Source organism: Centroberyx gerrardi, chromosome 7, assembly GCF_048128805.1.
Source record: "Centroberyx gerrardi isolate f3 chromosome 7, fCenGer3.hap1.cur.20231027, whole genome shotgun sequence".
NCBI lineage: Eukaryota > Metazoa > Chordata > Actinopteri > Beryciformes > Berycidae > Centroberyx > Centroberyx gerrardi.
In genome coordinates this window covers 10,362,265-10,376,501 of record NC_136003.1, presented here as the reverse complement: position 1 = coordinate 10,376,501, position 14,237 = coordinate 10,362,265, and the positions used below count along the sequence as shown (strand labels likewise).

Below are 14,237 nucleotides of genomic sequence, written 5' to 3'. Positions count from 1 at the left end.
TTGGAGGTGGCTGAATTGTACTGATGTGCAGTGATTCCTAGAGAGCAAAAACATGCATTTCAGTTTCACTTGCTCTTCAGTCAAGCCAAAGAACCATTTGCATACAACATGGAAAAGTGTCCTTTATCCTTTATTTCCACATTATTTATTTTGGTTAGCTAACCAAATATTATGATTTCTTTCTCTTTCATCCCATGCAAACCATTTTCTCTTCCAATACCCTGCAGTAGGTGAATTGGAGGAGGGTGCAGCTGAAACCAAGATTAAGGTAAGATGTTTTGTTGCCATTTTTAAGAATGCAAGGCCTGATAAATTTGACAGATGTCTGAATTGTCTCGTGGGGTCAGATCACACAATATCTTACTTTCCAATACATTCCACCTCTGAACATTTCTAAACTCTGGCTTCCTGGATTTGAGTCTCTGTCTATAGTGAGGGACCAGATTGACTATGCGGTGGTCCAAATCCGCAAAGGATGGTTTTGGATAACCTTTGTATGCATCTTTATATTGCCAAAACACAAATCAAGGGTCCTCTCCCTCCTGGTAGGACAACTAATGTATTGGTAGTAATTAGGCAGTACAGATTTTATATAGCAGCCAGTGAAGTCACACAATATAAACTTGGGGGCATCAGGAGCTATGCTTTCCAGTTTGGTACCGACAGCATCTTTAGTATTAGCACGGGGATGGATATACACAACAGTTATAAATATTTGTCCCAGTTCCCTAGGTAGGTAGAATGGCCTCAGTGACAGAGATAAAAGTTAAATGTTCTCCATGCAGTAAGAGTCTCTGTGTGTGTAGCTGGTGCACCATCTCTCATTTATATAAACACACACCCCTCCACCAAGCTTTTTGCCTGTTACCTGAGAATCACGGTCCAGTCTAACAGGGTCGCTAAACCCTGGAACATGTATTGAGGAATTGTCAAATATCTTTAAGCCATGTCTCAGTGAGACACAGCAGCCAACTTTCCCTGTACACAGAAATATACCTCAGCCCGTTCTGGAGCTCAGCAAATTGTTTTGGGAGTGAGCGGATGTTGGCAAGAATCACTGTCGGTAGAGGTGGCCTATATCTGCGGGCTCAAACTCTCTGCCGTACTCCCGCCGGCTGTCCCCTCTTTCGTCTTCCTGGTGGGTTAGGATTTCTTCTACATTCTTCTGGTACATTGAGTGGAGAGTCGTGATAGTCACTATAGTTCCTACGCTGCCAAAGTTGGTTGTGGCTGTAGCGGAAGATATAAGAGGCCAAGCCAGTCTGCTGCAGCTGCTCTGCTGTGGAGGCTTGATCCTGTGTGCACAAAGTTAGCGTTAGCGTAGGACTTGTCTCTGGTGCAATGAATGCATCTCCTGCATGAAGAGCCCAGCAGGTGGTGCATTGTGGTGGCTCAGCTATCCCCTAGACCGGTGCCGAGAAAAAGTGGTGCTCATGGGGATCAAAAGCGGTAAACGGTTCAAGGCACTGCAGGCAGGACTTCGCTAGTGATGTGTCAGAGGTGAGGTGTCAGACAAAAAGTGGATAAGGAGTGGTGCTGCCTCTGCCTATATACGTGGAGCCCAATAGGGATCAATAGGCTCACCCTGATTGGCTGAGCACATGCATGTACATTTTCAGTGTGCTGTGGCAACTACAGTAGATGAGTGGCTAAGCCAATAGAGACCTGCTAGAGGGCAAAGCATGTGTGAGATAGAACAACAGTGGCCTTTTCCTTTTCCCACTGAATTTTACTCCACAGCATTTCTTTCATGGTGACAATACAAAAAGTAAAAAATTGTCCAGCAGATCAAACATTTGTAGAAATCATAGTAATGAAGGATCTTGTGGCAGACTCAATAAAGAGCTGTCTTTTTCTGTTTTGTTGCATCAAGATTTAAAGACAAATTGACCCCATTAACTTGCTGGTTTGATACTGGATTAGTGGATTTAGGAGTGTTTATACAGGAGAGTTTACTTTGGTATCTCTTTTATGCAATCCTGACTGCATTTTGATTTGGTCTTTTATGTGATATTGACTGTACTCTGACATTGGTCTTCAACTTGTATGTTTATCTTGATGCTGCTTTCTTGGGCAGGTTTCCCTTAATAAAGATCTTTTTATTCTCAATGGGACTAACCTGGTTAAATAAAGATTCAATTAAAGGTTAAAAATTATCTGTTTTCTTAGTGTGATCCACTGAGTGAACCTGGTGATGTCAGACACTCAGAGACCAATGAGATTGCTGAAAAGAATGACAACTCAACAGTAGCAGGAGAATCTGAAATCAAGTCTGTAATCGCATCTGCTACAAATGAGAAAGGTAATGAAATGAGGCTCTAAAAATTTTAATTTTACAACAGTAATAGAAACAAGTCAAAATATACTTAAAGGCATACTGAGCAGGATTTTCCCCCTTGAAATAGCATAAACTCATCCAAAAATTATCCTACTCAATCATTACTTATGGCCCATTTGTAGTCTGTAGTGTCTGCAGAGAGCCGAACTCTAAAACATAGCAACTGGTCAGAGCTAGTGTGTATCATGAGCTGCCAGCTAGCTACCGTTAGCGTAGCTTCATTGTAGTAGAAAAGCTGATAGCTAAGCTAACGGGCACTTACCTGTCCAACAGAAAACAAGCCAACTCCACGTCGCTCTTCATCCCCATCCTCTCCTTCAATACTCTCCAACGGGTGAAAGCCAACCCCAGATTCACTCTCGTTTTGGAATGAGCCTTGTCTGCTTGGCATTTTGCCTTGTACTTTTTTACTGGTTTTTACTGTTCTGGCAACCGCAGGGAGAAGGGGTCAACTTTGAAAGTTGTGTTTACAAGCCACAAGCAGCAAAATCCTACTCAGTATGCCTTTAATAGTATTGGTGAAATAGCACATTCTTCTGTCCCTCTAATGATGCAATTCAATAGGTACCATAGATGAAGATACAGATGAAAACAAGGATAAGGTAATGAACTGTTAATTAAATTTACAAGATCTTTAGGAGGATTTACTCCACATCCCATTGCATGATGTGATCATTTTTAACATATATGATGATTTACTTTAAAGGTTGGAAAAAGACAAAAGTCTGTGAAGAATTCTGAAGAGATCAGCCGGGTGGTGCAATGTCAAAGAGAAACTGAATCACTGCTTAGCAGACTTCACCTTAAAGACAATTATCAACAGAAATTGACACCAGCAGATTTTCTTGAAATAGGCCCACCTGTGAAACAGCACCATGAGACATCTGAGAAGGATTTAGCTCATACTTTCCTACAGAGGTTGATGATGCTGGACCACAGAGCCAGATATATTCCTGTAAAAGAAGACAGTACTGAGGAGAGCCATTCAAAGCATGTTCAAATGTTTGACAATATTGATACAGAAGAAAGTGACATTGATGCTCTTTTCAACACCAGTCCAGACACTGATCAAATAAAACAAACCCATGTTCATCCAATGGATGTTCAAATGGCAGTATTTCACTGCTCAGACAGTTTTCTAAGGCAGAACATGATTGCTAAGTTATCACAGTGTCAGTACGCCTTACCTTTGCTTGTGCCTGACCCACTCACAATGGATATTGAGTGTCCTCTGTGGATATTTAGACAAATACGAAAGAGCTGGAAGCTGACAGATAACTCAAATGTTGTCAAAGATAACTCAAATGTTGTCAAAGATAACTCAAATGTTGTCACAACTAAGAGTATGCCTATCTGCAAAGCTGAGACACCCATGGTGTCATTTTTCCGCTTTGGTTCAGTATCATTGTCTAAATCTCAGCTGATGAACACCTTAATCAACGACCGTCACAGCACTTTCTTTCATAGGAACTGCCCAGGTAGCACCAAATCTCGCTACTTGATGGACGGTGTGGCAGAGATTGCCTGGTACTGCCCTGCTGGGAAACCCAACGATGCTTTCACTGACTGCATTGCCTTCTGTAATCTTCATGGTGATGCTCTATCAAGTGAAAAACAGCGCGACATACTGATTGAAAAAGCTTCAGTCAATGTTGTTCTGTTACCAACTCTGGAAAAAGGTCACAAAAGTATGACAATTATATCAGCCCTTCTCAAGTCTCCAAAGCCTCTCATTTGTCTCATTGTTGATAATGTGAGTGTTGCAGTTGAGATGAAGCCAGGAAAATACAAGATGGGTCTGAAAGACAGAAACCAGTCAGATGTATGTGAAGAATTGAAAGGAATCATTAGAAAACTTTTGTCTAGACCATATTTGGCCTTCCAGCTTGAAACCATGGCCAGTGTCTCTGGGATCAGAGTGGATGAAGATGACAAGGTCTGCCAAACAGGGAAATCTGCTGCTTCACAGATACTGGATTTGCTTCAGGAAATGGACATTTCAGTGATCGAAGACAAATTTCTCCCATGTCAAGGCCAATTGTGGCATGAGTGGTGCAGAAAGAACAAAGAACTGTTTTGCCTCAAAGGACAAATAGAGAAGGAGAAATGTAAAAAGCAACAGGAACTGAAGCAAATACGACAAAAACAATGTGGCACTTCCTACAGTGAACTCATGCAGTTGTTTAGTGAAAACCTGCAGTCTCTGCCATCAAATGAGAAAATGTATTTCCTGAAATGGATTGGAATCTTACTGGATGACTTCTCCACAGATGATCTTTCTGTAATTCTCCACAAATATGATGAAAAGTGGTCTGAGGTCTTGGCTTTGAAAAAGAAACATGACAAATCAGATCAGCTAAAAATCAAGCAAACTGAGCTTGAAGAAATATCAGCAAAACTGCAGTCAGCAACTTTTGGCTTAGAGCACATCTTCAGGGAAATGGGACAAATCTATGAAGCCCATGCATCTCTGATGAGAGATGCATGGGCAAAGACAGGAGAGATGAACTGGTCTAAGTACCCTGAGCTGGCTGCAGAGCTTATGATATCAGGACACCCAATGGAGCTGATGGATGGTGATGCTGGTCACGTGCCTTTAACATGGATCACTAGTCTTCTAGATGAGGTCATCAAGAAACTGGGAGACCAGCGAGTTTTTGTTTTGTCAGTTCTAGGCATCCAAAGCAGTGGTAAATCAACAATGCTGAATGCCATGTTTGGATTACAGTTTGCTGTAAGTGCTGGCAGGTGCACAAAGGGAGCCTTCATGCAGCTCGTGAAAGTGTCAAAGGAGATGCAGAAAGACTTTAAGTTTGACTATGTTCTAGTTGTGGACACTGAAGGACTGCGTGCTCTTGAGTTGGCAGGGAGCACCACTCTTCACCATGACAATGAATTGGCAACGTTTGTCATTGGTCTGGGAAACATGACTTTGATCAACATCTTTGGAGAGAATCCAGCTGAGATGCAAGACGTTCTTCAGATTGCTGTTCAAGCTTTCATGAGAATGAAGATGGTTAAACTGTCCCCAAGTTGTGTGTTTGTTCACCAGAATGTTACAGATATTGCAGCTGCAGAGAAAAACATGGAAGGAAAGAGGCGCTTACAAGAAAAACTGGACAAGATGGCCAAACTAGCTGCTGAAGAGGAGGTATGTGATGCCGAGTGCTTCAGTGACGTCATTGCTTTTGATGTACAAAAAGATGTGAAATACTTTGCCCAACTATGGGAGGGAAGTCCACCCATGGCCCCTCCAAACCCAGGTTATAGTGAGAGCATCCAAGAGCTAAAACACATCATCCTCTCAAAAGCATCAAAGTCTAATGGAATGGCTCTTTCAGAATTCAAAAGCAGCATTCGCGACCTCTGGAACGCCCTGCTGAATGAACACTTTGTCTTCAGTTTCAAAAACACGCATGAAATTGCAGTGTACAGAAAGCTTGAGGCCCAGTATGGGAAATGGACCTGGGCTTTGAGGAGTGCCATGTTAACCATTGAAAACCAACTTCATAACAGAATTGAAAATGGAAAACTTGAGAAAGTTGAGCACAGTTATCTTCTTAAAGAGATGAACAATTCTTGTGAAGAAGTCGAAAAAGCTATGAGAACATACTTTGATGATGATGGAGATAAAGAAATGTTGGTTCAGTGGCGAGGTCGATTTGAAAGCAAATTAAAGGAGTTCCATGATGAACTGGTGAAAGGAGTTAAAAGAAAACTGGAGGAAGTTATCCAGCAGAAGAATGCTTGCAAAAAGCTAGATGATAAGAAGACAGAGTTTGAGAACAAGCTACTACAAAAGAGCAAAGAGCTTGCTCATGAGTTAAAAGACAAGGCAAAAGATGAAAAGGAACTTGAAAAGCAGTTCAACAGTGTTTGGAATGTGTGGGTTACTGAATTAACTGAAGGTACACCTGCCATAAAGGATATCGACATACAAGAAGATGTGTTTTCTATCCTTAAAGACCTTGGTATTGAATGGTCTCTTATAAATGACCGCAAAAGCTGTGGCAGATACAAAAACATATCAAAGATAGGGGATTATTTGGATTATGTAACTCTAACCAAGCACCAAGATCTCCGTAACAAAAGTCAACAATCTCAAGATATTGAGAGGGAGAACAAGGATACAAGAGAACAAGGAAGAGCAGCCAGGGCATGGGGGACTTTCACAAAAATCTTTGGATTTGGCTCAACAAAACCAGAAATTGAACACCATGACTCAAGGAGTGCTTTTCCTCATGCGGAACAACAACTGATCAGATCCCTCATTAACAATGTTGAAAAACAGTCCATAGCCATCATTAACAGCAAACCTGTAGCTGCAAGAGGCTACAGTACTACTTATTTGCATGAAGTAGCCAATAATGTCAAAGAAAAAATGAAAGAATTTGAATCAAAGAGTAAGACATATGCTCTTAAGAATGAGTTTAAAGTCGATCTTTTACTGTATGTATGTAACATTGCAGGGAATCGGCTTGTAGAGTCCCACAACAAATTCAAGATGAACAATGATGTGCTCACTCATTTAGAAAGCAAGAAAATGCAATATTACAGCATTTTTGGGAGCTTGTGTAAAGGAAACTCATCTGCCGTTGTGCTTGGTGAATTGATTTGTAGCAAACTGAAGGTTTCCACAGTTCAGGCTGTCTATCACAAGACTGCCATTGATCTGGCTGGAGAGATGAAGTGCAGTTTCCCACCATTCAGTGGGAATAAGTTGAACTTGGAGAAACACGTCTTACAATCACTGGCGGAGCAAGAGGACTTTGACAGTTACATAAACTACATCAGGCAGCCAAGGAAACAAGTAGAGAGTTTCATAAAAGAAGCCGTAAAGAAATACATCTTCACTGAACACAACGATAAAGCACTCGGTATACTCAAGAAAAATGCCAAAGTCATAGGGCAGCTTGTGAGTCAAGCACTGTATACTGCAACAGAGGAAGTCAAAACTCAGGGAGGAGACACTGACATGTGGCTGGAGGAATTTTCCAGTTTGCTAAAAGATGAGCTAACCTTTGTTACTAACTGTTGTGAAAATTTTGGTGATATAAACAATTTTGACTTTCTTAAAGAGGAGATAGAGAAAGGCCTTGCATCCATAATTGAGGAGATGGGTAGTCTCTCATTACGCAACATGGAGGAATTCAGGGTGAGGCCTGATAAAATCCTTATTGACCAACTTTGTAAGTGCTGCTGGGTACAGTGTCCATTCTGTAAAGCCATTTGTACGAACACCTTGGAGGGTCACGGTCCTGATGATCACAGTGTCCCTTTTCATCGCCCTTCTGGGATCAGTGGATGGCACTTTAAAGATACAGTGGAACTGTGTATCGATTTCTGCACAACATCAGTTGCAAGTGATCAACGTTTTCGCCCTAGTCATGATTCAAAAGAGAGCATTCCTTATAAACAGTACCGAACTGGTGGCCCTAAGTATGCTAACTGGAGGATTACACCTGATGAGTCTAAGCTGACATACTGGAAATGGTTTATATGTCGGTTTCAAAAGGAACTGGAAGAATACAATGGAAAAAAATTCCAGGGCAGAGGAGAAATCCCCAGTGAGTGGAAAAGGCACAGCAAAGAGGAAGCTATTAAAAGTTTGGACAACATGTACAATCTGTAAGTGACCCAGAGACAAAAACAGCCCTCCTCAAACTAACAACACTCTCATTCCAACAGCAAGAGATTCACAAAGTCTCATGTTGTTTTAATTACTGAGAGATGAACTTGTCTGTGAATGAGAAATGGGAACAGACAGGTGCTTTGACTTTTCAATAGAAATCGGAGTTCTTGATTGTAATGAACAAGCAAAACAAACTAATGGAGGGCAATAAAACAATAGCACTGTGGAGGATGCAGTCTTCCTCAAATGACTAAAATCTATTAATTTTGATTATTCATGAATTCATCAATGTGTCAAATCCATGAAATGAGTTACATGATGTAGGGATTCCTATATTGCTTGGAAGCAAATGAGAATACAAAACATATATAATTCTAAATCATGAGTTTGTTAGCCACAAAGGGATGATGATGAAATGTATAAGACACAGTGAAATGAGTCATGGGATTTTATTTCATTTATTTTTTTATTAAAGTTGTGTTATTTGTTAATTTTAACAAGCTGCTTGAATTGTTGACAATTGTTAAGTTCCATGATCAAGGAAACAGAAGTGAGAAGTTGAGCTGAGACTTACGTTGTCAGAAATGATGGACTTATATTCATTCATTTAAAATAAGGAATACAAGCAACGATTTAAAAAATTTTATTACCTTTTTTACTATTATCTACAAATTTCATCAGATAGTCATGACATGTAACACAAGCGTCATCATTTCTATATTTTCACCTTTTTTTAAGTTTTAAGAATTGATCAAACATAACTGATACAGGATTTATGTTTTCAAAAGTATTGAACTATGTTGTTACAGTTAAACCAATTAATATTAGTATTTTTATATGTGCATATTAGTAAGGGTTTTGTTCATTAAAATAAGGAAGCCAAGATTTACCTTTTGTCTTTTACCTTTTTTACTATTATCTACAAATCACATCTGGAAGTCATTATGACATGTAACACATGTAACAAGCGTTATTTCTGTATTTCCACTTTTTTAAAGTTGTATGTTTTTCTTAAAGAATTGATTAAGCATAACTGATGAAGGCTGTTATATTTTGTTATGTTATTTTATTTCTTTAGTATTGAACTATGCTGTTTTAAACATTTAAACCAATCAATCGTAGTATTTTATATGTACAGAGTTTTGTTTTTTGCTTAATTAGACTGCTGCTCTGTCATTTGTACAAATGGGAAATTAGACAGATATCTAAAGTTATTGTAAATCATGTTATTCTGTGTGACAACTACAGTTTTCAGAGCCAGGATTTCATCATTTATACAGTTGACACTTCAATGACAACACAACAAGATCACTTGAGTTTAAACATTTTATGTTGTTAACATGCACAATGGGAAATTTTTAAATAAAATGCATATTTAAGATCATATCCATTGAAAGTGCAGATCTCTTATTGATTGATGTTTCTGATTTTAAAGTGTCATACATTGAACGCTGAACCAGACTGACCAATACAGCATCATGTGTGAAGATAGTTGTGTCTCCTAGCAGATCTTGAAGGAGGTGAGTTTGAAGTCCCCTCTGACTCTGATGTAGCTGATGACGTCCATGCCGTCACGGTTGGGGAACTGTACTTCCTGTCCATCAGGAAGCTCCACTTCAAACATGTCTCCAGTCAGCTTCAACACAATCTGCAACACGAAACATGCTTATAGTAATACTTCATGTTTTACACATTTACAATACTTTTATGCCACGAAAGTGTGGCACTGTTTAATACAATGCCTCATTATCAGACAACCCCCACCTGTAAAACACCCTGTCTAGAGTTATTTATTAAACAAATACTGTAAAAACAAAGCCAGCAAACAGACTCTGATATTAATGCCAATAGACTGAATTTAATAACTATTTAGAAATATCACATCACCACTTAAGCTTTATAAAAAGATGCTATGCTATCCAAAACTTCCACAGTACTTCTTACTGTGCCACCACCTCTTTAACTAACATGCTCCACTTCCTATGAAATTTTTCCTGATTTTCAATTTTCCACATCAGCAATAAACCAGAATGCTTTTGGAGAGACATCGACACTAAATCTTATCCAGTAAAAGGGTCCAAGAGTGAATACATGTAAAGTTTTTGTACATGTACTGTAAGCTTACCTCTCAGCATCATGCAGAACTGTCCCCTTCAGTTTCAGCTGATCTCTGGCTCTCAGATCCATATTCTGCATCTACTCTTCAATTCAAGTTCCTGAGAAACACAATGTTGCAGTTCCGGCTTTGAACAATGTTAATTTGAAAATGTGAGATTGTGTTCATTAATGATTATTACAATTACAATGCAACTTTTGCAATCAGCAGAGAGCAGACCATGTGCCTTCTCTGAAGAGGAAGAGATCAGAGTCTAGACAGTAAAAGTCTCTGCAAAGGAGAGCAGAACCTCATAAAATAAACCAATAAAACCATTAAAAAAAAACATTCAGTAACCTGGGTTCTGGGTTCATCTCAAGTCAGAGAGGCTGAGCATTGTGTGATACTGAACTCTATTGATCCACAATTGAGAAATGAATCTTTTCACCTGCCTCCTCCATAGAGAGGTCAGAGGTCAGAGTCAGCTACAGAGCAGCACCTCCTGGAGCTGGTAGAGATTCAGACTGTCCAGCAGGCCGGATGGTTGCTGTTACAAGGGCTTGAACCTAGGCTTCCTAGGTTCAAGCCTGCTGACATTGTTTTATCCAGGGCTGATTTTCCCAATAACAAATGGTCTTGGTGCAGCATGAGCCAAATGGCTAATCACTGAATTGACTCTTTTCATTTGCAATATGGAATTAAATGTGTTATTAATGTCAGCAAAATGCACCTATACTCCAACATCATTGAACCTCATGACCTCTTGCTCAGCTAAGGGTATTTATTAAGGTAATTTATTAAGGTAGCATTGTTTATTTATTTATTTTAACAAGGGTTGGGGTAAAAAGGAAATTCCTCTAATGCTGTTGATGCTGTGAAGTGCATCTTATTCATAGTAGGAGTTTACGTAAGACAGCGGCCTCTGCCTACAGTGTAGGATCTTGCCTTCGACAGTTTTTGTTACTGAAGCCCCTGTGATTCAGGCACCGATTATTTGGCCTCTGGAAATCTGTTAGTTGTCCCTTAGTTAAAACTCATATATGAAACTGGTGATTGTCAGACCTCAATCTTTAATCCTTGATGCTGACACATACTGCTAAATGGCATTCAACTTAATATAACTCACCTGTTTAGCAGCCTTTATAATTGCATTTAGCTATTTTAAATAAAAGTACTTTTTATATAAACAATATCAACCCTTGCCCTTTGACATGGTTGTTAGGAACTAGGCTATCGCTTTCACTGAGATCACGTGGTTTCATGGAAGATCAAACTTTGTACTTTGACATTTTGGAACCCTTTCACCAGCCCACATCCCTTATCACTTCACTGATTTGAAACTAATATGCCTGGGCAACTTTATGTCAACTCCACACTTCCTTATACCTATCATACTACATCAAATTTGCGAAGTGAAGGGAGGGGGAGTGATAAGAAGACCTAGAATGAAATGTAAGTGATCTGTATATATAGGCAGGTGATAGGGAGCAAGACAGCATCGACAAAGACCGAGCAACACTCTGCACAGAGCTAAGAAGACACAAAGCAAAAGTGAGTAGGGACAGAATTTCTATTCAGAAGTTGCAGATTAACTGGCCAGATAAAAAAAAAGTAGCACTAAACAGTCTAGACCAATTGTTTTCTGCTTGGCAGCCAAAGGGGAAATTTGGGCCCAGACTCATAAATGTGTATTTCTACTCCTGTAAGGGACCCAACAGAAGTAGATCTGCAAACCAGTTTTTAATTTTATACTTTCAGAAACCAAGATCAAAACTGTAACTGATTTGCCAAAATATTTCATCATGCATCAGGAATTACCTCCTTATTAAAGTTTTTTAATCTATCTGAATACAACTTGATTATAAGAATTGATTAAATTTGCTTGCTTTTTTATCGGTTTGGATAATAATTACCAATTGATTAATCTTCACTGGAGTTAACGAGGTTCTCCTAGTTTTCCAGGGCAGGAACATTGGTCCCGTTCAATCATCCATTTCTCTGTGCTTCCCGTTTGGATAGATGTTTAGGAGGGAGAAAAAATATAATATTTTGAGAATAAAGTAATACATTTTAGAATTAAGTTGAAATAAACTTTTGAGAAAAAAGCCGAACTAAACTTCTGAGGAAAAAAATGCTGCATAACAGGGATAACTGTTCATTTCAAAAGGTGCATTAAATAGAAATCTCAAAAGGATAATACGAAAAACCAAGGCACTCAACTTGAAGTGAAAAGAATTAAAATGCCTTTATTGTATTGGCAGGTTCTAAATACGGAACATTGTTTCAGGAAGCTCTCCAGTCCTATTCGACTTTTTTCTCAAACGTTTGTTTATTTAAAAGTTTATTGTTGAACGTATTTTTTTTACATTGAAATGTACTTGAAATCCTGTCTGATTGAAGTGAAAGGAGAAAGATTTATATGCCACTGTCACCGGTTAAATATGAGAGTAAACCAGGCATCTTAGCCGGATTTCTAATTATCTGAGTATGATCTTACCCGGGATATTCTAACAGAGTTACAGCGGGTTGAAGAACTGAATTATCTGTCCATGTAAAGTGATTTACAACCACAGACCAGTCCAGTGGCGTGTCGTGACCTTTCCACTAGGTGGGGCTGCAGAGCCAATTATCATTTTAAATCTTTATCAGTAGCCTATACTTACTCTCTACTCTCTTCTGTAGACCTACTGTAATTAATTTCAGAAATAAATTATAAAGTAGGCTACAGGTTATGTTTTCATTATCACTGATTTTTTTTTTCAGCTGACACACCTATAGGCCTATTCCGTGCAGTTAGCCTAACCATTTTGGGCTATTCAAAAAGGAGGTGAATTTCATGTTTCTCTCTGCAAACTAGCCTAATTCAGTTAATCCAGTAGAAGATCCATGCCACAAAATACAGGACAGATTTAATTTACAGAATCTTTTATTCAATTGTCATCAGTTGCAACGTCGGATTTGACCGTTTGGCTACATACTCAGGTTTAATACTAAGAAAACAATGCAAACTCCATTAAATTTATAAACCTATTCGCTTTTGATTCATTCAGTGAAGTACATACAAGTGTACATAACAAGCAGTGTCCATTGACAGTGGCAGAATACAAAATAATATAACAGCATCAAGGGAAATATCAATAAGTAAAGTTTCCACACAAAAAAAAAGTCTATGCAGGAGAGAGGGTAAAGTACAACCTACTTAGGAAAACATACAGTGGGTTCATAATTCCACTCTGTTAGGAACAGATTGCATTTATTCTTCTGCAATATTTTTAAATAAATCCCATGCAATACATCAATTAAATAACCACAGTAATATTGATTAGCGCCCCCGGATGACTGTGGTGGAGAAGAAAAATTACACCCGGGCAGACTGCTTTCCCCAAAGCTGTTTTAACCAGCCTGCGACCATGACATCGAGACCTCGCGCAGGGCTGGCTACCGAAGGTCGATACTTTATTGGCACCGACAGAATCAGGTCGGCACTACCGAGTACCGAAAAATGTTGAGGTAAACAGTGCCAACTTTCGATACTTTTGTGTTGTTCTGTTTCAGCCAATCTCTAACCGCGACGAGCCTTTACAGAGGTGATGATTCACACAGCACAAACTTGCACAGCAGACCCGGCGGGAGAAACAAATTCGTGGACGGGCATTACATTTTCTCGGGGGGGCACAATGATTTTTCAACGTAACGTAAGAAAAATCATAATAGAACGCCATCAGTTTACACTTTTTGAAGGATATTTCACTAACAAAGCTTAATAATTTCATTCTTTGTCAGTTCACAGAATTGTTTTGTGGCAAGCAAATATCTCGTTTAAATAGATTTATTTCTTTGCATAAGCAAAACGCCTCTTGTTAATAAGGGTTTCTCTGCAACAGGTTTCTCTGCAAATTTACAATGTTTATATTTTTTATTAATGCGCATTGATTTATTTACTGCTGCTGCATGTCTCCTGTCCAAATGGACCAATTTGCTTTACCATGCTAAAATACAACGACACTAATATATAAGTTGTAGCCTACTATATTGTAGACTATATTATGTATTTTAACCCCCCCAGGGGGGTATTCCAGAAAGCAGGATTGGCAAATTATCCAGATCTGTTAACTCAGAAGTCACAGAAATCCAGGATTTTCTGTTCCAAAAACTGAGATCAAAGTAAATCT

At 39.0% G+C, this 14,237-nt stretch overlaps 1 protein-coding gene across 1 annotated transcript; it reads left to right on the top strand.

Annotated features, from left to right (window-relative positions):
• Nucleotides 1-108: 108 nt before the first annotated feature.
• On the top strand, nt 109-8,742 carry LOC144539527 (interferon-induced very large GTPase 1-like). Its single transcript, XM_078284933.1, has 5 exons — nt 109-118; nt 228-268; nt 2,170-2,302; nt 2,903-2,940; nt 3,045-8,742. Exons 1-5 carry the CDS (start codon nt 109-111, stop codon nt 7,968-7,970), a joined length of 5,148 nt encoding a protein of 1,715 aa, XP_078141059.1. The 3' UTR covers nt 7,971-8,742.
• The last annotated feature ends 5,495 nt before the right edge of the window (nt 8,743-14,237 follow it).

What these genes read in the sequence shown, in the direction of transcription:
- LOC144539527 (XM_078284933.1), top strand. An exon ending in CAGCTGAAACCAAGATTAAG is followed by an intron (nt 269 to 2,169) that starts GTAAGATGTTTT and finishes CTGTTTTCTTAG; the next exon opens with TGTGATCCACTGAGTGAACC. An exon ending in CAGATGAAAACAAGGATAAG is followed by an intron (nt 2,941 to 3,044) that starts GTAATGAACTGT and finishes TTTACTTTAAAG; the next exon opens with GTTGGAAAAAGACAAAAGTC.